Source organism: Mytilus edulis, chromosome 12, assembly GCF_963676685.1.
Source record: "Mytilus edulis chromosome 12, xbMytEdul2.2, whole genome shotgun sequence".
NCBI classification, from domain to species: domain Eukaryota; kingdom Metazoa; phylum Mollusca; class Bivalvia; order Mytilida; family Mytilidae; genus Mytilus; species Mytilus edulis.
In genome coordinates, this window is record NC_092355.1 from 17,320,584 (window position 1) to 17,346,075 (window position 25,492).

At 32.3% G+C, this 25,492-nt stretch overlaps 2 protein-coding genes across 2 annotated transcripts; one reads left to right on the forward strand and one right to left on the reverse strand.

Annotated features, from left to right (window-relative positions):
• Window positions 1-633: 633 nt before the first annotated feature.
• Window positions 634-12,288, reverse strand: LOC139497358 (meiotic recombination protein REC114-like). The gene is made up of 6 exons (XM_071285570.1): window positions 12,138-12,288; window positions 8,639-8,722; window positions 7,747-7,830; window positions 3,919-4,044; window positions 2,930-3,001; window positions 634-872 (listed from the first exon to the last, which is right to left on the reverse strand). The coding sequence occupies exons 1-6, from the start codon at window positions 12,234-12,236 to the stop codon at window positions 699-701; spliced, it is 639 nt and encodes a 212-aa protein (XP_071141671.1). The 5' UTR covers window positions 12,237-12,288; the 3' UTR covers window positions 634-698.
• A 6-nt stretch (window positions 12,289-12,294) lies between these two features.
• LOC139497357 (mitochondrial fission factor-like) lies at window positions 12,295-24,493 on the forward strand. The gene is made up of 4 exons (XM_071285569.1): window positions 12,295-12,414; window positions 15,301-15,514; window positions 18,066-18,249; window positions 22,599-24,493. Exons 1-4 carry the CDS (start codon window positions 12,400-12,402, stop codon window positions 22,831-22,833), a joined length of 648 nt encoding a protein of 215 aa, XP_071141670.1. The 5' UTR covers window positions 12,295-12,399; the 3' UTR covers window positions 22,834-24,493.
• Window positions 24,494-25,492: the final 999 nt, after the last annotated feature.

Sequence of the window (25,492 nt, forward strand, 5' to 3'; positions counted from 1 at the left end):
AACAAACGACAACCACTGAGGCTCCTGAAAATGTTTGTTTAATTTCGGACATGATATGACAAAGTTAATGTATTCCTAGTCAGTCAGCATGCAAAAAAGAGGTTTGACTGTTGGTCAACTTCTTTTTTTATAAATTTCTCGTATTTGCTATACATACCTTTCTCAATAGTCATACACAGCTACTTTTGCATAGGTATTATTTCTGTACTAAAAATATGTAGTACTGGAAATTTACTTTTAATATTTTAAATTAGTACTATTTCTTTACTTTAAAATTATTGTAATATTTAGGTACTTGTTATTTAAAAGTACTTGATTTGTACTAAATATTTTGGTACAGAAATAATACAATATTCCGTGTTTGAAAATCATGATTTTAAGAGATTTGAAATAGAAAAACTTTCAAAATGCTGAAAATGTAACGGTAGTAACCAAAAATCTGTAGTACCTAAATTTCAAGTACAAATTAAGTACTGTAAAATACAGGTACCTAAATATAACAATAATTTTAAAGTAACAAAATAGTACTGAATATTAAAAGTAAATTTCCAGTACTTCAGATTTTTAGTACAGAAATAGTACCTATGCAAAAGTAGCTGTGTAACATAAACTGTCAATTACCAATCAGTATAATTATATCAAGATATTGTTTTTATTATTTGATATCATATTCTATTTCGCGTACCTTTTTTTTATTTCTAAGAGTTCGTATTTAATGCAAGATTATCAAGTTCTTTCTCCACCTGTTCAACATAAGCCGGGAAACTTGGATCAGACAGACATAGCTTCAGTAAGACACCAATGTCATTTGTATCTGTAGGCATATTGTTATACACAGAAGGCAACTGGTTCTTACTTGTCCCGGTAACAACCTGTTTAATCAAAGTAAAAATCTAAAGATTATGCTGATACCAAGTATTAAAGGTTATGCTGATACCAAGTATTAAAGGTTATGTTGATACCAAGTATTAAAGGTTATGTTGATACCAAGTATTAAAGGTTATGTTGACACCAAGTATTAAAGGATACCAAGTATTAAAGTTATGCTGATACCAAGTATTAAAGGTTATGTTGATACCAAGTATTAAAGGTTATGTTGATACCAAGTATTAAAGGCTATGTTGACACCAAGTATTAAAGGTTATGTTGATACCAAGTATTAAAGGTTATGATGACACCAAGTATTAAAGGTTATGTTGATACCAAGTATTAAAGGTTATGATGACACCAAGTATTAAAGGTTATGTTGATACCAAGTATTCAAATGATCTGATAAATTGTCTTAGAAATGAAAGGTAAAACACATCTTTGTAGGACTATATAATTATGTAAAACAATTACAAGCACGTTGTAAATTTATGTTAAGGGTCCAGCTGCAAGGATTCTCCCGCTGTATTCAAGATCCATTGGTGGCCTTCCACTTTTTTCTGCTCTTTTGTTAGGTTGTTGTTTGTTTGACACATTCCCAATTTATATTCTAAATTTTATCAAGGGGCCTTGGTTCTGTATCACTAGCTTTAGCCTGTCAAAACTGATGTGTTGAGTTCAAATTCCGTATGTGGCAGTTGCGATCGACTCTTAATCTTAATTTACTAGGATTGTCAGTTTTCCTAATAACGTTCGGTGGTTCTCTCCAGGCACTTCTGTTTTCTCTAACAACAAACACAAACCGCTGCGACTTAGCACAACAATTTGAAAGTGGCGTTAAACAGCAAATAATCAGTCTATGAATTAACGTGTATGCGACATATGAATGTTTCTTCTTTTTTACATAACTCAGACTGCTGATTTTCTCGTCGGAATTGTTTAACTTTTTTTTTTGGGGAGGGGGGCGATTTCATAGCTTGCTATACGGTATGATTTTTTGTTCATTGTTGAAAGTCACACGCTGACCTATTGTTGCTAACGTCTACATGTTAAATCTGGAGAAAAGTGGTCTCATTGGCAATCATAATACATCTCCTTATTTAAAAAAAATAAGATAAGTGTGTCTGACAGTCAATTAACAGTGCAGTGGTTGTTTTACACAAAGAACACCGTATAAACATCAAACAATTTGTGTGTTTCCTATTTCCCTGTCTACACTATATTTCAAGCTTAGAAATAGCATACCCTTAAAGATTTTTTGTCATTTTGCAATAAGCGCTGTTTAATAAAGTCAGTAATTCTCTCCCGTAGACTTAATTTGTAAAAACATTCGTAAATATATAATATTCCCTACCTACCTACCTACCTTTGGCCTTAGATATTGAATATATGTTCTATTTTCTTTTAATCTTCCTTGATAGATCAATGTCTTATGAACAGTGGCAAATATTATATGTGTATAAAGAAAACCTCGACAGGATAATTCGTTTGAATGAGAACCCAGCTAAGCACTTTGTATCACACAAAGTAAGTGTACAAGGTACATGTAACAGTCTGTCTGAAAAAAAATCAAGTCAACAAACGGATCGAACTCACGATTTTACGCGCTTAAAGGTGAGCAACTTTGTGACTAAAAAGATTGATTGATTTATCGTTTGTTTAACGTCCAGTGGCAAATATTGCATGCATGTTGAGCGTACGTCAATGAGACAGCACTCCAACAACAAAACCGAAACAAGACCATTCAAAAAGCAATATAGTCTTCAAGAACAGAAAGTTGTCCATACAATGAAGCTGGCTTAAAATATTTCCAAGTCTTTTAAGTTATAAGATTATAAATATTAACAAGATCAATGAATGTTATGCTTATAACCTACAATTATCGGCATGGTGTTTTTTCACGTTTTTCTTTAGTAAGATGAGCACAGGCACTTGTTTCTATCCATTGGAAGACCCACTATCAACGCCACGGTATATTTACGTAAATATACGTTGATAGTGGGTCTTCCAATGGATAGAAACAAGTGCCTGTGAAGATGAGCTTGATATTCATTATACTTACATTTGCTAAATCTGATAGTGTTACCTCTCCGCGTAATGTGGTTTTATCTGATGGGTTTTCCAGGTTTACAGCCTGAAATATGAATTTATGAAATGAGATTCGAAGCTCTAATTGAGGTCTAAACATGAGTGTGTCAAAGTTACAACCTTGCTGGATGTCATACATATATTTGGTCGTACAATGTTGGATTTCTGTAAACATTCTAATACTGTCCATAGCTATGCTTTTTTGAGTATTTTAAACCCGTAGAACTTTACTGTGCTAGGAAGCGTAATTGTTTTAAACGCATCAAATGACAATCCTTTGTTTGGCTTACCTTATTTTTTGGATGAAATTATATATTCTGATAAAATCCATTTTAACTATCCATGCACATACTAAAAAATGGTTTGTTTTATAAACTTTTCGAATAATAATTAATACAAATGCCAAATACAACAAGCATTTCAAAAACGAAAGTGAAACCAACCCGTATCTCTGGAAACTGTCAGATATGTTTATAAATATCATATAATAAGCTAACCCGGCGGTTACAGATAAGAAAAATTAAGGTGTGTTTTGCCAGGTTCAATTCACAGAATAATGTAAAACATGAATACTGTAAAAGAACTTTAATTTAAAACCAAAGAGAAATAACTCTTTATTATTTCTGTGTATCATCGTAAATATTTAACTGGCAACATTGTTTTGAATTTTTTTTTCTTTCTTATTTTAAAGAAAATTAACTGTGCATGTTCACACACTATGACTCAGGAATTCAAACAAAGAGAAATAGAGGACCCAAAGCTAAGACCTTGTCACGTTTTATAGACATTGTTTTGTAGCCTAATTTTGCAACATTGACTGAGCTATTATATATAAACTGTCCGCATCGTGTACATTGTATATTCGAGTGTCTCTATTTTACACTCCCTATCTGAATTTGAAATAAGAAGAGCCTGAACGAAAGAAGAAAGCAACACATATTGATTATTCAAATTTGATTTTACCTCCGTCGTTACTATGGCTTTGACTGGAAAATATTTAGCCATTTTCTCTGCACACTCTCGGCAAACTTCGTGGCTAGTCTTTAATTCTGAGGCTGCAAACTTTATCCGAAATCTATGGCTCACGTCCTAATTATCCATATTCATATAAAATATTAGTTCAAAGTTAAAGATATAAAATAGCAAGCATACCGTGAGAAAACAAATAACATTTTTGGTTTGAAGCGCATAAACAATTTATTTGTTCTTTTCCAAGTTTTGTAATTCTATTTACCACTGTATTGTTGTTTTTGGTACAAACCCCTTTTGTTTGAAGTGTGATATGACATTAATGTTCCTCATGAATGTTCATGTAATAATATAAAATATTACTTAAAATTTTGATAATGTCTGAAAGACAGAAAAATAAGTTTTTCAACCAACAAATAAACACGAAGATAACTCGCAATAATTAGTATAACAATAACGTAAATGTATTCAAATGTTTTTTTCAATAATGCAAGCACATATTTTTCAATATACAGCCCGTAACAGAGTAGTGATCGAATTCGCGTTTCTTTACCGTCAGAATAAGTTACGTTATCGACAAACTTATTTCAGAAGTGATATAATTTAATTTTCTTCATCGACAAAATATTTCATGTCCAACGCGTAAATTTTCATTGTTTAAGTCGAAGTTTTTTTAACACAGTAAAACGTTTTTTATAATCAACCTCTGTCATTGGCATTGGCATTTTAACGGTAAAGAATCAAATACGGGATCTCCGAAATTTCTATCATTTGTTACGAGGAAATCATTATTCAATCGAACATATGTCTTTGTTCATGACACATATTATGAAATACAAAGGAGTTGAAATGATCAAATACTTTCGAACTGACGAAAACAAAAATACATAATCTTGAATGTGTGTTCTGTCATATGGCTTCGTCGTGCGAATCGACGAGATCATGTTACATGTAACTGATCTTAGCTGTAGAAACAGTTGGTGCGACCCGTCGATAAAATCGTTATCAATTTAATATAAGCGATAAATATTCATGACTACAATGATAATGAATTTAATGGAGTCAAATCCACTGTTTCTACTGTAAACATGAACTCGTCGGTTAGTGCAATGAAGACACTTTTAAAGATTGAGATCAATTTTTGTTGGTTTATTCTTTTCACCTTCGAGGTATTAAAATTATTTCAGTGTTTATGTTAAGTTAAATTTATTTTCAAATCTCTTCTGTTTAAAATTGTCGAAACTTCCGTTTAAGATTTCTGTGGTAAACTATCTATTCTATTGTTAGGACCATTTTATAATAAATACCCTTTTGTACAAGAATATTTTCTTTATAGAAGTATAGATCTGCTGGTTATAGATTTATTTTTATAACTCATTAGTGTGACGACGCGCTATGAAATTCAGATTAATTTATAAATGAAGTTGTATATAAATTTTTGGTCATAAAAGATTTACGCGTGCGTCAATGTTACAGTAGTCTGCATGTTTACTGTAAGTTACTAAGCTTGGCCCGATTCATCTGTCATTTGTGGAAACTAATTCACCACTTTCTGAGACATTCATTTTTATTTCACCATCAGACATGGAGCTACATTTGTAACTAAAGGAAAACTCTCAAATTAAAGAAATTTGACATGATATACTGAAACTTTCTTATAATCAATTAAACGACTGCTTTTCTTAGATATGTGATTTTTCATGGTCAAACTTTTTCCTTTTTAACGGACATTTTGAGATTTATTATTGTAAAAAAAAAGGTGTTTTTTTTCAATCAACATTCAAAATTTGGAACTTCATGGACATGTACAGGAAGCTGAATTATTGCACATCTATGTACTACTTAAAATTGTACTTCGAATTCGATCTGTTGCGTCCTTAAAATGTTCTGACCGTCCTAAGATTTAATGTACGGAAATGTTTCGGTAAATTAGATTCAAATCCGAATTGAATGTTTATGAGACACAAAAAGAGAAACCAGAATCTCTTGATGACCAAATGTATGTACACGTTGGGGCGATTTAGAGCTTTTCAGAAGGAGTGAGATTCCACCCTTGTTGAAAGCCTTGTGGAGACCTCTAGATTTTTAAATTCCCTCCGTTTTTCTCATGGATGGAGTGTGGTCTCTCTGTAAATTACCCCATACCTTTTCATTTTCCTATTTACCGAAGGTTCCATGTGAAAATTTCCATTGGATCATATCTGTTAAACTAAATGTACAAAACAGGCTTAAGAAAAGACGAAATTTTTTTTTCAAACCCGAACTAGAAATCCATTTTTGTCTGATAGAGCACTTTACATTATCGTCAATGAGTTCAGGCATGTGAAAAATTATATAATCATACACAAGAAAGAAACCCTGAACAGGCTTTCAGCAATAGTTTTTACCAATTTAATATTAAGTAAATATTAACACGTACATGTATTTGATAAAGTACAGATATAACAAAGAAACTGCCCGGTATCCGACGTAAGAGGACACTTTTTACTGCACGCGTAGTCGGGTATGTTCACTACTAGGACACATTGTAGTCCGAAAAAATAAAGGACTTCATTCCTATCAAACACCTTTTTACTTGTTTACCAGTATATTTCTTTTAGTTTTGGGTAAAATTGTAAAGGAAATAATACTATCAAGACGTCCTTCCATAAATCTTTTTTTTCTGTTCTGACTTTGAAGAAATGACTATTTTTCGCCCAATCGAAATGGTGCATGGACATATTTTGTTTCATATTATTAGAATTATTTTCAATATTATCGGTATTAAACTTGATTATCAACATATGAAAGTTTGTCAGCATTGTCAACCTTTTTAACGTTAAAGAACCAATAGTTCGGTCACTACTCAATTAAGTTTGTCGATAACGTAGCTAATTTTGACGGTAAAGAAACATCAATTCGATCACTTCTCTGTTACGGGCTGTACCCCAACAATGCCTTTTGATTTCTATTCATTACAAGTCTTTCTCAATCTATATTGACGTTAAAGGCACAGAGCTAATATATTGTCCAATTATTCCTTAGACGTTAGTTGACAGAAGTTGTCGTCATATCATGGACTAATGTCCTTGTTCGAATTGTGCTGTATTCTGAAGCCTATATATTGTCTTGAACATGCGTGGAACATTTGCCACTGGGCGTTAAGCAACAATCAGCAAAAATACCTATACAATGTATAACACTCATAACCAATTGTATGAAGGTAAAATAGCCTGATATGGTCAAAGACTTAATCATATTCAAAAGAAATTCAAATAAGATTGGAACCTGATCCAATCAACCAACGTACAAGTGTCTCAATGAAATTTTTTTAGTCCCTTTTCCGTTTGTAAATAATTTTTGTCTTCATACGTGTCTGCACTTTACTTAATTAAAATATAAATTCAAAATGCAAAACAAAAAGTATGCGTGTTTTTGATGAGGCTGTCATCAAAGTGAGAGGGTTAGCGCTATAAAATCCACCATTTTCTACATTTGAAAATGCCTGTACCAAGTCAGAAATATGACAGTTCTTGTCCATTCGTTTTTTGATGCGTTTTGATATTTGATTTTGCCATGTGATTATGGACTTTCCGAATTGATTTTCCTCTAAGTTCAGTATTTTTGTGATTTTTTTTTTTTCTGTACCCCTACCTACCCTATTTTTCTCAATGTAAAAAAATAATAATAAAAAATTATTTTTTTTAAATCCCTAGTACCTACCTACCCTAATTTTTTCAGCATGTGGCAGTAAACGCACATACTTTTTTGTTTAGCCAAATTACATTCTTGTGATAATAAACAATAACGTGTATACATGTGTCTTGTTGTAGGGATTATTACCTGCATATGATAAAATATAATCATACTGTCACCTTTACTTTGTCCTCTCAGGTATTTCTGCGACATTGCCAAATTGTAAGACTCCTGTAAGTTAATGTATTAAACCTATCAAAGTTAATGACATCCTTCATAATTATAATTCGTACATTTAAATCAAACGTGTGTATAAAAAAGAAGATGGGGTATGATTGCCAATGAGACAACTCTCCACAAGAGACCAAAATGACACAAATTTATAACTGTGTGCCTGGTTAATTTGTATGGTTTATTCTTTGTCTTTTGTCACACTTTTAGCACAAAGATAATCAATTATTGTAAATTAAACGACCAGTAAAAAATGATAATGCCGTTATGTTATGTATGACTTCAACCCATATGGGTAAAAAATTTGCATTTATTCAATAAACTTGATACTAATATATATATATAGACGTTACAATGTAACACCTACATTTACTGGGATTCTTTCCTTTTTTCAAGGTCAAAGTGCTTTAAAGTTTGAAAATCATAAACTTGATACATTCTGATCAATGTATGTCAACTTATTTTTTTGCTTTATTGAAATACGTTAAAAACTCTTGTTTAAATTTGAATTGCTTGGCATACGTATAGACTATAGCTAGCCAAATATTCGTCGAGCAAAATGGTAGAGCTCCTACCCGATAGCTTTCGTTTTACTACCAAAGTTCACCTGATTCCCTTAAATGTTTGGCACATATTTATATATATATATATATATGCATTAATTTTGAACCTAACATATTTAGAGCGTTTATGAATAAAGGGGCCTCAGTGGCCAAGTGGTCTAAGTAGTTCTTAAACTGAAATCACAACCAGTCAACGATAAGGTCGTTAAACTCCTTTCTTGTCTATCCAGTATAAGTAAACTCACCATAATAGTTGAACCATGACTGACAAGAAGATGTCCTCTGTCTGCCAGTGTCAGTTCTAGTGGAAACGGGGTATTATCAAAATACTAAAATATAAAAATTTCAAATTTTAAAGGATGTGTGGGGTAAACGTAAAAATAGACTGCAACCCAACTTGACAACTTTTACCATCACACATACTAAAGTAACTATTTTGTAATCATGGTACTGTCATCTAAGTTATCGAATACTATGGTGCATAATGCCACATCCGCTTGAGGTTTGAACATCCGAAAATGGGCTTTGCTTATTGTTGAAGGCCGTAAGGTGGCCTACATTTGTTAATTTCTTTGTCATTTGGTCTCTTGTGGAGAGTTGTCTCATTGGCAATCATACCACATCTTCTTTTTATATTAAATCCTATGACCTCGTCCGATTAATCATTTCATAATTTAATGTTGCATACATATACACTGTATATGCATTTTTGTTTTTGTCTAATTTTTGGCAGATCAAGAGACGTAAGCTCTTCGTAGTTTGAATTTGTTTCTATTCGTATTTGATTTTCAATGATTTAAAAATATATTATTAAATTAAAATCATTCTGGCATACATATTCATTACTTCTGGCGTCGCATTAGACCGCTGAAAATCAAATTCATCGTTGCAGTGTTAAGACCGTTTTCACGCAATAAACAATGTCATCAATGAATAAAAAATATATCTGTTTTCTGCTTTTATCGAACATTAAATACCACTCTAGTTCCATGTCAGCACACAGACACTTTTTATATTGAAAATGAAAAAAGTTTTAGTCAATAAACTGTTTGCTCAAACTTTGTTTTCATGCATTCTTCCAGAAGGCCCAGAACGTTCTTGCCTGTCAGAATATGTTATAAAATTTGACAGTTTTGAGAAAACCACTGCATCAATTATAGATTTTGCATGCAGTTGTTTGAAACTTTCAATATATAATATTTTTGCGATGAGCACATCCAACACAGTGCCTTATCTGTTACGCGTGTGATTGATTTAATTTGATTATTGTAATCTCAAGAACAGTGTTCACTGTGTGATAATCATTTTATTTTTCAAATACATATGAAAGACATGTTAAGATTACAACAATTTAAGGTAAGAATGTTATCTAAAGGGTCGCCCTTAGTACTCCCTGCATCTTATTTTATAACAAACAAAAAACGTATGCCTCATCCCTACTTTAAAAATCCTGAATTAATTGATGTCAGTTGGTTCATTGAATTTTCAGCCACTTTGATAGGGGGTTGCATACCAAGGAGAAAAAGGGGTTCAAACTATATGTCCCAATTCAATTCATTGGTCGTCCCAAAAAGGGGGGTTCCAAACCGGAACTCTCCCCCTGGATCCGCCACTGAGTTGTGTGTACAGACTGTACACATTATCTTTTATTAGATACCAGAGCAAGAATGTGTAGTTAGATACTTGTAAATCATTGCCCAGAGTAAGATACACACATTTAATATTCGGTGGATGGGAAGAGACAGATTTTGTAAATGAATATCTTCCTGCCAAAAAAGGACTGAAAATGAATACGAAAATTGATATTATGGCAGAGAAAGAACTGAAATTATCAATCTTCCTCAAGACAACTTTTAATTCAAATAATTATTGTCATACAAACTCTGAACAATAAGTTTGTGGCAAATAATGAATATTCTGCAAAACGAAATGCTACCAATTATGAAATATTTGTATCAATATATAAATGTTCACACATTCTCTCTACCACTATTAAACAGAGACGATGGGGTGTGTTGGGTGTCTGTCAGTCCTTGTGTCCTGACCTATGCATCCTATTCTGTAGTTGTATTAAGGTTGAAATAATTCAGAAATAAAATTCTGCCTGTTCCTTATAGAAAATCTCAGGTGACAGGCAAGTAAAAAATAACCCGAAAAAAATCTGGCATTATGTAAAATCAAAAACCATGCATAGCTAGAACTGGAATATCCGATCTCGTCATGAATACACAAGATGGTAATGATGTACTAACAACCAACGACAAAGAAAAGGCAGAAACACTTTCGAGTTTCTTTGCCAGCATCTTTACAAAGAAGGACGATGGAGACATTCCAAAACTTAAAAAGGACAAACTGTCAAAGAAGCCATGAATTATCTCGTAAGGCAGCAACAATTTGATTTTTTTTTTTGGGGGGGGGGGGGCTATGTTTTTTTTTCTGGACAAATTTTTTTCCAAAAAAAACCATACCCCCCCCCCCCCCCCCCCCGAAAATCAAATGGTTGCTGCCTAATTAAACAGGAGAATGTTCAAAACCGCCTGAAAAACCTGAACATAAATAAATCACAAGGACCCAATAATATTCATCCTAGACTATTGCATGACGTGTGTGGTGCACTATATATATATATATCAACCCCAATAACCATAATTTTCAATACGTCGCTGAAAGAAAAAAAAACTATACCTCAAGACTAGAAAGAAGGATGTATAACAGCCATATTCAAGAAGGGCAACCGAAAACAGGCATCAAATTACAGGCCAGTAAGCTTAACGTGCATACTTTAAGCAACACGACGGGTGCCACATGTGGAGCAGGATCTGCTTACCCTTCCGGAGCACCTGAGATCACCCCTAGTTTTTGGTGGGGTTCGTGTTGTTTATTCTTTAGTTTTCTATGTTGTGTCATGTTTACTATTGTTTTTCTGTTTGTCTTTTTCATTTTTAGCCATTGGCGTTGTCAGTTTGTTTTAGATTTATGAGTTTGACTGTCCCTTTGGTATCTTTCGTCCCTCTTTTTGTAAACTCTAAGAAACATTTGTAAGAGACCATATGGTGTCACACATGAGGCTAAATATACTATTTAGTGATTACCAGTTCGGATTTTTATCAGGAAGGTCGACTACATTACAGCTACTCCATGTTCTCGAAAAATGTACTAAAATTTTCGATAACGGAGGTTCCATAGATACTATATAACATGATTTCATGAAGGCATTTGATACTGTCCCCCACACACGACTGATTGAAAAATTAAAGAGTTACGGAATAGCAGAAGAGATAATATCATGGGTAACATCATTCCTTAGTGGTAGAAAACAACAAGCATCACTGAAGAGACATTATTTGTCGAAATGTGCATCTGGTGCAGAAAAATTGATACCGTTAATGTTATTACTACCACTGGGTCGATGCCTCTGCTGGTGGACTGTTAGTCCCTGAGGGTATCGCCAGCCCAGTAGCCAGTACTCCGGTACTGCCATGAAAATACGGATTTGTTGTTATTAAATTTGCTGCTACCATGTTAAAAATTATTATAAATTAAGGAATGTATCTCCCTCATGCAAAGCTCTGATTCCTTTCACGGATTTGGCTATACTTTTTGGAACTTTTGGATTATAGCTCTACATCTTTTATATAAGCTTTGGATTTTAATTATTTTGGCCACGAGCATCTGGTGCAGAAAAATTGGTACCGTTAATGTTATTCCATGTTAGTCAGTAAACTTAAGTTATGTAAAGTATACCTCCCATTCAGCTTTCTCTTCCTTGGTCACCATGGCTGATACATCAGACTGTACAAATCGCGCATACTTGTTCAATTTCCACATGCTTTCAGTTTTCATCTGTACTTTTAAAGTTCCCGCCTGGTAAAGTTTTTAAAGTCCGTAATTTAGTTTACCGGTGCCGTTTCGGATATTATAATCAAAATGGAAGGACGACGATCGAGAAATCGGAAATAAAAATAATATCTTTATTTTAAACAGATTTCTACAGATAGTTTATACAATGACAGACATGGAGGTAAAACAGAAAAGAATCTTTAAAGAAAATCATATTTTCGAATTATCTATTCCTTTCAAAATAGTTTTGTTTCGTTTTTATGAATCCTGGTGACCCCTCCTTTTGTCCTTTACATGTCAACCAGTTTCACTATTCTTTAAGGAATGCAGGCTAGTGGAAGACGATATGATTGGGGAATCACGAGTTTACTGAACATTATGATACTAGCTAAGCATACAATAGTGGTACAACATTGTTTTAGTTAGACTAACAATCACTTTTTCATGGCCAGCCTGACAAACTCACTGGCTGCTGATGGCGCATAAAGGTGGTATCATTTGGGGGTATCCCGAATCCTGCTTACTGTTTTGTCAGATTCCTGTATCTCGCTTATACTATGTACATAAGCAATTCTCATTTATTTTGTAATTTCCCAGTTTCCCGTTAGACTTCAATCATTTCCCGTTTTCACAGTACAACAATTTGACTTTCTTGCGTCACGCTAATCAGTGTTCTAGGATTTTTTTGGCACCTTGACTTACCACGGGTAAGATCAATAAAAAAATTACTTACCCACATCTAAAAGTTAAATCCGCCAACCAATGCGGATGGCGCAAAGCGCCAACCAACTTATGGCCGGGGGTCTGGGGTAAATGATGCAAAATCCTGCATTCTAGCCATTTCCTGGCACCTTTTTCATGCTTCAGAAAGTACCCTTTTTTGTGATGTCAAATGATGTTTTGTATGAAGCAATGATGACTAAAGTGTATTGAAAAGTATTTGAAATATATATGGCTTAATTGTAACTATATACCTATACCACCAGAAAAGTACATTGAACTATAACAGTACTTCACTGACTTTCATACCAATAATCCACTGTAAAAAAAATAAGGGACTTACATGCAACTCTTTTTAAAAATCAGACATGCTCTTTATAAAATACTGAATATTTTTCAGGCTGATTCACTGAACATTAATGATTAAGGATAAGTCATTTGTTGCACATAGATTTTAAATTTAAAAACTTTTATGACATGCTTTAAATTATATGTTGTGAAGTTTGTCTGAACAAAGCTGGATTCGGATACGATTGAATTTTGTACAAAATTTAAAAAAAACGATTTCTTACTAAATTTGACAAATATGTTATAGTTATTACTATGTCATTTATTAAGAGCTATAATAAATGCAACTGTAAGTTTATTTTCCTCCGATGACAAGAAAAAAAATCGTTTATGTCCCGATTTAAGCACCAGTTCAATCCGGATTTTCCGATTTTACCGACACCGTGACCGACTTTTAGAATGATAGGAGAAGAATGTGGTCTCTTTTGCGCTTGATTACACCTAGTAAACGAGTGCTTGAATAAAAGCGCCGATAGACATCGACAAAATCTTCGATCTTTTATCAAAGTTTTTACTCGTGATTTTAAAAAATAAAAAGCAGATATGGGAAAATTGAAGAGGACCGGGAAATTTTAAGAGTTTTTCGGCTTCCCCGAACTTGAAAATTGACTTACCACCGGGTGACAAAGGCTAAAAAATGACTTACCCGTTGTCCTAATCCACTTACCCCGGGTAACGGGTAATGGGAATCCTAGAACACTGGCCGCTTACAAAAATTTGGCAATCACCAGTCACGCATGGACCCTAATGAGACCCACCATAAAGAAAACATGCCATTTGTTGTTGAACAGTTGAACATTCACAAAAAGATATAATCATGATAATGCGATTTAAACCTTAAGTTATCCTGATAACCTGGGTACTTTTAACCTTACAAATATATAGTTAGACTTTTCATTCATAGAACATTAGCCCCTATCTTTTATAAAAAAACAATGAAAAAATAACAAGGATTTTATTAAGGGCTTAATAAAATATACATGATATATATATGGAATGAAAATATGAAGAGAAAAAGGGGGTTAATCATGTTAATGGGCAAAAAATTTAGAGGCACTTTGTTGGATAAAGTCAGGATTCCAGAAATCTGACGAAATGTCATAAAAGTGAGTAGCAAACCTCCTTAATGTGATTCACAAAAGAAAACCTGTTAACATTTTTAGAGGCTCACTTCATAATCATCATGATCATTCATGTTATTTTTAAACATGTTAAACAATAAAAAAAATTTAAAAAAATATTATGTTTATAGCAATGCACTGACTAAAGCATGATTGAAAGCTTATTCAACGCACACCCTTTATAAACCTGATAAAAAAGATCCAGAGTGGGAATGTGAGAGGGGGCGAACGAGAATTAGAAGGTACCAGGATTCTGTATGTACAGTGGTTGAAAACTTTGTACACTGATGTATCAATTTTTGAATTTCTATCATGGTAATTTTTAAATTTGTGTATTGAATTATATTATTGAACACTCATGTTGTGTGAATTTTTTTGGTTAGAATTATGCAAATAATGCAACTATTAATCTACCATTCTGCCTCTGATGACATGGATGACTGTCCATGAAGAACGAAATCTGGCAGGCTTTAATATATATATATATATATGGCAATGTAAATGATGTATGGATAAATGATAAACACCCAGCATTTTGACATGTATACTTTACTGTATTTTTTATTTGTCATATTTTTTCCTACTGTCAGATACTAATCTAATTAATAGGGCGTCCACTAACATGAGAGAGCGCGGAAGGACAGATAACTCTGCATGGAAAAATAACTATTTTCGTCATGCTTGAAGATATTATTTTTGACTTGATTCATTGTATTTGTTAAATAGTTTACACCATGCCAAGTTATAGATCAAGTTAGCATTTTGTTCCAGTACAATGAATTAATATCAGAATTTGTAACCGGTAGGGAACTAAGAATGGCCATGCAATACTCTCAGAATGCTTGTAAGACATAAGTCATTTTACATTTTAATTTCAGAATGCGTCATCTCATTTGAACAGCCTACCCTCAGATTTTTCTGATGTTCAACCCAAGACATATGACCCAAATTTCATTTCTGAAATAAGCAGCAGAATGCAAATTCCAGACAGACTGAATGCAGTGGAGGGAGCCCCTAATTCAAGGCAATATAATTATCCCACTCAGATGGCTGCTGTTAGTATGCAGGTTCCTGATACAATCAGTTTACATGGTAAGAAGTTTGATTCAGAAAAATTTATATACATGATGTAACATGTACAAATGATGTACAAATGGAGTTCATGATATTAACAATTACAAATTGTCTCGCCTCAAATACATGTATGCAGTATATACGTAGCAATACAAATAATTTTTGTTTCAAATACACTAGTTTATTTCATACATATTATAACTTTATGTACATATGTATATATGTGTTCTGGACCATATGACTATATGGACCATACGCGTATGGTCATGACCATATGTGTATACTCATATGGTCCTACCATACATGTATGCTCCGACCGTAGGATATGGTCGGACCATATGAGTGTAATACTTGCTTGGTTATTAAAGGGCCGGACTATATGAGTATTTGGACCATATAGGTATTTTTTTAAATTACATAATTATGAAAGTTTCAATAAAACAAAAACTTTATCTAAAAAAAAACAATGATGGTTACATGAAAATGTATTATTTTTATAATTCAAATACTAGGTAAAAATCAAATATTGATGCCATAGTTAATTTTCATCGCTAATTAATTTCTTGCATGTAGGCTTAAGTGACATTTACTTCCACATGGTATCATAGCTTTTTTGCATTGGCAAGTCTTGGTTGTGCACGATCCTTTTCATTTACACCTTTGTTTGTGAGTGAAAAACTAGCCTTTTTATAGCTGCCTACAGTGATACCGAGGTCTTGGGCCATTCCCATATGTCTAGGGTGTTTTTAAGAAGCTCTAAATCTCAAATATCTTAACATGATTGCAATACACCATATTCACAAGACAACTTAAATAAACTATGTTACTTTCCAGTGACTTTTTGTGTAACAGTTCAATATTAAAGAAATTTTTGTAATTTATTTTTTTAAGTCGACATATTGCCATTCACTCGTAAGAACAAATCAGTAATAACCATCGGTAATGACCATCAGTATAAAATGAACCGATGTACCGACTATATTTGTGAAACTTCTAATTTTCATTCAGCTAATTTTTTTTATTTATATAACATTATTCCTATATGATAGTGTCTTTTTAAGGAAACCGCGGTCATACCATATGAAGAGTTTAGAAGGAACAGGCTATTATTTGAACTTGGAATTATTTTTAATTATGGAATTTGCTTGATTTCTTGTTATTGAATTTTTTAATAAATTCCATGTTTATTCTGTGCTGAAATGTTCTGTGCTGCGCACAACACTATCTAACCAAAATACATTGTATGGAAAGTGTTATTAACCGCTCAAAAGATTATAATACCAAATAAACATGGAATTTAAAAAAAAATTAAACACAATATTTGAAAATAATTCCAAGTTCAAATAATAGCCTGTTAAGTATTAAAAGTACAATGCATAAGAGTGTTTATTACCCCGACCATACGCGTACAGTCTGACCATGAGGGTATGGTCGGACCATATGAGTATATACCCATATTGTCATGACCATACATGTATGGTCCAAATACTCATATGGTCTGGAACATATACATGGTATACATGTATGTTTGTAGATGTTGATCATGTTGATACAAGATGAAAATAAACAAATCTAGGGGAAAAAATTGGAAATCAAAATGTTCATATTCATTAAAAAAAGATTAATTTTAACTTAAGTTAATATATTTATGCCTCCATCTTAGCAGGGGGCATTAAGCATGTTAAGTGTTACCCATGTCCATCCGTTTGTCCAGCTGTTCTATCCCTCCCACCCCCAGAATTAATTTCAATTCTGTTACTTTAGCTTATTACCTCAAAACACAGATCAAGTTTGGAATTGGGTGGTGTTACATTTATCGTTCATGAGTTATGCCCTTTTATAAACATAAAAATTGCTGATTTTTCCATTTCCGTCCTCTTTATCATGTTTATGGCATCTTGCCCCATAGACACATTCTCCACTTATTCTTTTGGTAATTTGAATGTAATTTTTTTTAATATGTTTAACATGCATGTTTAATGGACCATATTCATTGTATAACATGTCATGCATGTATGTTCCAATATAAGGTAGAAAGTCACTGAAAGTACAGACCTCAAACCGAATCTTTATTATATTCATAATGTCCTGTCATGCAAATGAAAGGCATCCTCTTAAGGTATGGAATATATTGTTTATGAATTGGCTAAATTTTCAATACTCAATTAATACTGTAAATTCAGAAATTATTGCGAGGTTTTTATTATTGCGATAAATGCGACAGAGTTGTAAATGCAATAATTTAAACGTGCATTTTGAAATATTTGATATGAATGAATCAGTATTTTACACAAAATCCTAAAAATTAAAATGGCATTTAAGTCTATAAGGACAAAATGGCAGTAATAAATGTACACAATAATTTCTGAATCCCAATTTTATCAACATGAGACACCAATATCATGCTTACAAGCTAAGTGTAAGATATACATGTACATGTATCATGTATATGTTTGATATATCATATACATGTTTACATATATGTAAAATATGCATGGTTGTTTTTTATCAAGATTTCTGCTTAAATGCCTAAAATAAACACATGTTAGAATTTAGATTTTTCTTTCAGCAAATAGTCCTGCTCGTGACAACTTAGAAAGATTTGATTTTGGAGGAAGAGGAGATATGAATTATGTAGGACTAATAACACCACCTAGGACACTCACAATGGAAGAAGCTTTCCCAGAAAATTCAATGACAGACAATGCTGAGGAACCTGTTCAAAGACCGACACATACTATTTTACCAAATGGGTAGGTGTAAAATTATCTAGTCTTAACAGCTATAAGCATGATAAACTTGTGTAAAATATTTCTATTCACCATTTTCATCTTCTATATTTTTTTGTTTCACTGCAGGTCTCACTGTTGCATGCTTATATATAATTATCTCTTTGGATAACTTGGGTTAATTAACAAAAAAAATAATTTTATCATTATAATTTGGTTTTTTTTCTTGGAACTGACATAGCAGTTAGGAGTTATAAGAGCAAAGACTGGTTGTCACTAAGTGAGAATTGTTTGTTTAAGTAGCTATAGAGTGGCATTACTTTCTGCAGACTGTTACCTTCTAACTAACATCTTGCACATTTTAAAAATCGATCTCAGCGCTTCTGTCTATAGTACAAAGCACGGTTCATATTTATATCACATTAAAATGTTCTTATTCTGAATATGCATGTAATACTTGCCACTGACATGTACATAAAACGGTTATCTGATCCTTCCATACATATCCATTACTATCAATCATGTTATACATGTTAAATATAACATGCATATATTTTCAAACATTGTGATGTACAGAGGCGGATTTAGACGGGGGCGTGGCGGGCGTGCGCCCCCCCCTAAAATTTGCAAAGCATGGGTTGACTTCAACATATTTAAGTATCAGAAGTGACCTTTCAATCTTTTTTAACATTCAAAGTATATAAAACAGTCAGTTTAACAAAATCAACGTCAGTCTGTGCCAAAAACTTTTTTGACTACTAGTCCGATTACTAAATATCAAAACTTGTCCCTATAAACCTATATAAAATTTTGAAAATTTTCACTAGCCCCAAACAATATTTACTAGTCTGGGGCATCGTAATAGTGGCTAACGGTGCAGACTGCAACGTGATTACTAATCAACTGACCTACGCTTTATTAAAGTTCTATAAACAGGAAGGTGTCAAACGCGGAGCTGCGTTTGATGACAAATATAATAGGTTTTTATACGACCGCAAAATTTGAAAAAATTTTCGTCGTATATTGCTATCACGTTGGCGTCGTCGTCGTCGTCGTCCGAATACTTTTAGTTTTCGCACTCTAACTTTAGTAAAAGTGAATAGAAATCAATGAAATTTTAACACAAGGTTTATGACCACAAAAGGAAGGTTGGGATTGATTTCGGGAGTTTTGGTCCCAACATTTTAGGAATTAGGGGCCAAAAAGGGCCCAAATATGCATTTTCTTGGTTTTCGCACTATAACTTTAGTTTAAGTGAATAGAAATCTATGAAATTTTGACACAAGGTTTATGACCACAAAAGGAAGGTTGGGATTGATTTTGGGAGTTTTGGTTCCAACAGTTTAGGAATTAAGGGCCAAAAAAGGGCCCAAATAAGCATTATTCTTGGTTTTCGCACAATAACTTTAGTATAAGTAAATAGAAATCAATGAAATTTTAACACAAGGTTTATGACCACAAAAGGAAGGTTGGGATTGATTTTTGGAGTTGAGGTCACAACAGTTTATGAATTAGGGGCCAAAAAGGGGCCCAAATAAGCATTATTTTTGGTTTTTGCACCATAACTTTAGTATAAGTAAATAGAAATCTATGAAATTTAAATACAAGGTTTATGACCATAAAAGGAAGGTTGGGTTTGATTTTGGGAGTTTTGGTCCTAACAGTTTAGGAATAAGGGGCCCAAAGGGTCCAAAATTGAACTTTGTGTGATTTCATCAAAAATTGAATAATTGGGGTTCTTTGATATGCCGAATCTAACTATGTATGTAGATTCTTAATTTTTGGTCCCGTTTTCAAATTGGTCTACATTAAGGTCCAAAGGGCAGAAGGGTCCAAAATTAAACTTTTTTAACAAAAATTGAATCCTTGGGGTTCTTTGATATGCTGAATTTAAAAATGTACTTAGATTTTTAATTATTGGCCTAGTTTTCAAGTTGGTCCAAATGGGGGTTCAAAATTAAACTTTGTTTGATTTCATTAAAAAATTGAATAAATGGGGTTCTTTGATATGCCAAATCTAACTGTGTATGTAGATTCTTAATTTTTGGTCCTGTTTTCAAATTGGTCTACATTAAAGTCCAAAGGGTCCAAAATTAAACTAAGTTTGATTTTAACAAAAATTGAAATCTTGGGGTTCTTTGATATGCTGAATCCAAACATGTACTTAGATTTTTGATTATGGGCCCAGTTTTCAAGTTGGTCCAAATCAGGATCTAAAATTATTATATTAAGTATTGTGCAATAGCAAGTCTTTTCAATTGCACAGTATTGCGCAATGTCAAGAAATATCTAATTGCACAATATTGTGAAATAGCTAAAAAAAAATTAATTAGAGTTATCTTTCTTTGTCCAGAATAGTAAGCAAGAAATATCTAAATGCACAATATTGTGCAATAGCAAGAATTTTTTTTTAATTGGAGTTATCTTTCTTTGTTCAGAATCAACTTAAATCTTTGTTATATACAATATACAATGTATATTCACTTTTTACTACCAACTGATAAATTAAAATAATCTTTACCATTCAGTGATAACAAGCAGTTTTTTTACATCTTAATATTTTATGATGTATTTAAATGAGTAGTTATTGTTGCAAACTCCATTAGAAATTTTAATTGAGATTAGTTTTGGAATAAGGGAAAGGGGGATGTGATTAAAAAAATTGGGTTCAATTTTTCTCATTTGAAATTTCATAAATAAAAAGAAAATTTCTTCAAATATTTTTTTGAGAGGATTAATATTCAACAGCATAGTGAATTGCTCTAAGAGAAAATAAAAATTTTAAGTTCATTAGAACACATTCATTCTGTGTCAGAAACCTATGCTGTGTCAACTATTTAATCACAATCCAAATTTAGAGCTGAATCCAGCTTGAATGTTGTGTCCATACTTGCCCCAACCGTTCAGGGTTCAACCTCTGCGGTCGTATAAAGCTACGCCCTGCGGAGCATCTGGTTAGCAGTTAAAGTAAAAACAAATGTTACATTGTATTTGCGGTTTTTATAATCAATTTGTTTGATAATCGAAGTTCCAAAACATCCCTTACTCACTTTCACAATTTCATCATGACACGGTCAAGAAAACAGTGAGATTCTTTTATAATATCCCGGCGTAATGAAAGATAGAAATACTGTTTCAAGCGAAAGGTTAGTTTATTAATTTGTTTCTCTGTGTCTATATTTATTTCTCACTTGCAACCTAAATATTTAGCCGAATTCTGTACCGTATTACTGTATGCTTGGGATCCCAATAAAATAAATGGGGTCATAAATATAACTGCGTATATGCATCTCATTCTGAATTTAGTTGTTTGTGGCGAACACAGTGAAGTCTGGCACGACCTCCGAAAATCAAAAAAGTAAAAAACAGATAGTATGAAAGGACAATTAAAAATCGCTGGTAAAAGTAGAAATTTTCGTTTGAAAAATATATTGGTCAGGTGAGCAATTGTGATCTGTGAGTGTCTCGTCTCACTTTGCGTCCGTCTGTCCGCCCGTCTATCTGTAGATTGTTGTCAGGTGTAGATTAAGGCGGTTTCAGCTTGAAACTTTAATTTCTCGCTAATTTTACCACACAATAGTTCGAGATATCTACATTTCACCCCTTTAGAAGAATATTTCAATAGTTTTACCTAACAAAACCTCCAAAAATTTCTTTGTTATTACCCTTCAATCAATCCATTTAAGTTTTAAGTGGCCAGAATGAAGATCATACATAAAATACATGCAAATTCTTTTTAAAAAAAATCAACTTTAAATGTATTTGCTGAGTCTTTTCATGTCATATAAAAAGGCAAAAACACTCTCAATTCTTCTTTTTTTTAAATCTAACAAAGAAAGAAACAGCTGACAAAAATACTACCACGACTACAAAAAAAGTGTTGCCATCAAATTTGATAAACACTAACATTGACTACATTGCTTTTTAGTTTAAAAAGAAGGAGCATTGTATTATTAGCAAATTAAATAACTGACACCCTTTAAAAATTAATATTTGCAGCTTAAAATCTTTGTATGGCCTTCAACAATGAGAAGAACCCACATGAATTGAAAACTATTTAAGTGATAATACAAACTGCCTGATTGATCAGTGAACTAAAAAAATTGTTGGAAATATCTCTGAAATGCCACTCTAAATACAAGTTCATTAGGTATCCGACAGGGTTTTAAATAAGTGTTACCACCTGATATGACCAGCAATGGCTGTTTCACTCAGATTATTTCAATATGATTGTGAGTGTAGACCTTGAGTGTCCTGTGCATTGTTCATTGTTGTTTGATAATTTTTACATTGTTTGAATTTGTTTCTGCCATTGTTGTCTGATAATGAAAAATATTTTGTTTAACATGTCTAACAGACTTTATCTTTTGTAGAGATACCCGTGGCCCAGTAATGTTTACACCAGGAGCTTCACTTAGTGACTCACTGCTAATCACGGAAGAGGATGACGCAACACAGATACGTACACAGGTGGCGAAGCTGTCAAGACGTCTGGCAAGTCTAGAACAAGAAAACCAGAGACGTAGTACCAGAGAAGTGATTCTACACCTACCAGTCATCATATACTTGTGTGCAAAAATATACTCTTGGTTATTCAGATCGAAATGATGAAGTGACGAGAAAAAATTAAAATATGCCTGGTCACATAAAGGCAATTTATTACATTACGTTTTAAATTTTTAATAAGGCCTTTTGATATTCTGCATATATCATAAGATGAAATTTGAATTCAGCCCAGTCACTTAAAATTGCATTACATTTTTTACAATAATTAAATGAATAAGACCTTTTTATGATATGTTCCATCTATATATAAGATGAAATTGAAATTTTCCTTGTAATATATAAAGGCTATTTATAATATTACATTTAATTTTTTAAGATAATCAAATGAATTAAACCTTTTCATGTTATGTATATTACTAAAATAAATATAAAAATTGGTTTTCACAGTAAGATAAAGACTATTTATTACCTTACATCTGTATTGTTTAGACAATTAAAGAATCAGACCTTTATATTTCCTGTAAATTATTATGTTAATTATATAAAATATTTGCCTTGTCACATGAGGGCTTTTTAATTTCAATCTAATGGACCAAGCCTCTGTATACTCTCTATAGTTTATTTAAAAATTGATATTCTATACTTTTTCCTGCTTAAAAACAAGCTACAACTTTCAAGCTTATAAGACTTTTAATACCATAATGAAATAGTCATACAGTACAGTTGACATATTTAATCATATTTTTAAATTTATGTTGATTCAATTCTGTGTAGCTAAGCAATTCAAGTTCTTGTTTGATTAAAACTTCTTTTGTAACTCATGTGTTAAATTTGAAGTGGAAATTGTAAAATAGTGCTTAACCAGAATTTCTCATTGTAGTCACAAGTGAATAGACTTATCATGCATTGTATAAATTGCTTTTGCATACAAATTACTCCTTCAGTAAATATAGATAAACAGATTCAAAATATGTCAACACTCACATTTTTATTTTTATTCAGGTCTGAATATTGTTTAGTTTTGATAAAAAAAAATATCAATGTAAGTCTGAGGATTGACATATATGTATATTTGCAGTCAGTAAAAACACTTTTTCTCATACTTTTATCTTTTAAAGCACCAGTGTGTTTATGCCAGCTTTTCTTATTAGGGACCTTTTGATTATGAAAACTATCACGTTTGGATTAGAAAATTGGTTACTTAGAAAAGATGTACTGAGAAACATAAAAAAGGCTGAGGCTTATTGCATTCGACAAATAAAAAAATAAAAAATATAAAAATGCATAAATTGCTGTCAGACAGTAACTGGTATTTTATGCTTTGACCTGTGAATAGTATTCAACATGTTCTATGTATACCATACAACAACTATCCTGGATTTGAGTATTTTTTTGCATGTTTGATATTTTTCGCTTTTCGTAACTTCTTGCAAACTCATCATATAAACAGGATTCTTTTTACTTCAGTACACTTTTGAATGTTGTAGTTTTCAATTGATTCGAGGAAATGCACATTTTGTTTGATTTATCTTGAAAAATTAATTACTGTCAAACACTTAACCTTAGTAAATCAATCTGAAAAATCATGCTTTTGTAAATAGATAAATATGCAAATATATCTATCTATTTTTGTTTTGATAAAATATTGATTACTAAAATTATGTCATACATTGCAATTCATAAGTAGGAGATATAATAAGTGTTATTTTTTTGCTCATTTGTTGTTTTTTATTGAAAAAAAAATAATAAAAAAATGTATAATTAAGTGTCTTTATTTATTCATGGTCAAGCAGAGGCATAATGTAAATGATAATTTAACCAATAGCAACCACATGAATCGCTGACCAACATTGTCATTGATCATTTATTATCTTTTCATAAATAAAATTGGATTATATAAATAGAATATACACATAAGGTGTTACAGTTCTGACAGTATATCACATGGTCGTTAATCTGATTGTCAACTATCATCCTAATTTACAGCAAGTCACTTAACACAGGCAACAGTTATTTTGATTAAATATCATTGTTTGTATTGTTCAAACTATATAAGTTTGAAAATGACAGTACATTTAGTTTTTTGCAGACACTTGAGCTATCTGTGTTACTTTATAGTATCATTATTATTTAGTCAAACAGCTTCAATAGACAACACTTCTGATGTTTTTTGTTAGCAAATGTTGCTTCAGAGTTACTCCTCTTTGGTCTTAGAAAATAAATCACTGGTCAACTCAACTGCTATCAATGGTATGGCAAAGTACCAAAGCCTATTTTAATTTATGTTTTGTTAATGCTATGAATACCAATAGACATGAGTCACAACATCAAGAAGGCAGCTACCAAACAAGAAACAAAACTCCCCTGAAAGAGAAAACTTTAGCTCAAATGCCATTACTTTGCATTCATCATTAGTCCCTCTGTCTGTGAAACTACAGGGCAAAACTTTACCCAAATGCTCCTAATGGTATATTGTTTAAATTGGATTTGATTCATCAAAAAAAAATGGTTGTTTATGTTAAAATATGAACATAGCGATAAATCCCAGTTTTGGATTATATCACAAAAATTTAAAGAAGGTAGTTGTAGAAAAACTGACCAGGTAAAAATGATAATCGGGTCTAAATGTGTCGTGCAATTTTACAGAAAAATAAGACAACTCAATGAGGAGTATTGCTTCTAAAATATAATGGTTTGGATAATTTGTTTCCTGGGGGTACTTTGAAGTAACTGCTTCTGAAATGGTAATTTTTGTGAACAT

Bases quoted from the DNA above. Each gene is read 5' to 3' on its own strand.
- LOC139497357 (XM_071285569.1), top strand. The intron at 15,515-18,065 runs GTAAGAAGTTTG...TTTTTCTTTCAG, and splicing joins TGATACAATCAGTTTACATG to CAAATAGTCCTGCTCGTGAC. The intron at 18,250-22,598 runs GTAGGTGTAAAA...TATCTTTTGTAG, and splicing joins CATACTATTTTACCAAATGG to AGATACCCGTGGCCCAGTAA.
- LOC139497358 (XM_071285570.1), bottom strand. From the start codon at position 12,236: ATGAAAACTGAAAGCATGTGGAAATTGAACAAGTATGCGCGATTTGTA. The intron at 4,045-7,746 runs GTAATAATCCCT...ATGGATAATTAG, and splicing joins TTATATTTTATCATATGCAG to GACGTGAGCCATAGATTTCG. The intron at 3,002-3,918 runs GTAAAATCAAAT...TTCATATTTCAG, and splicing joins AAGCCATAGTAACGACGGAG to GCTGTAAACCTGGAAAACCC.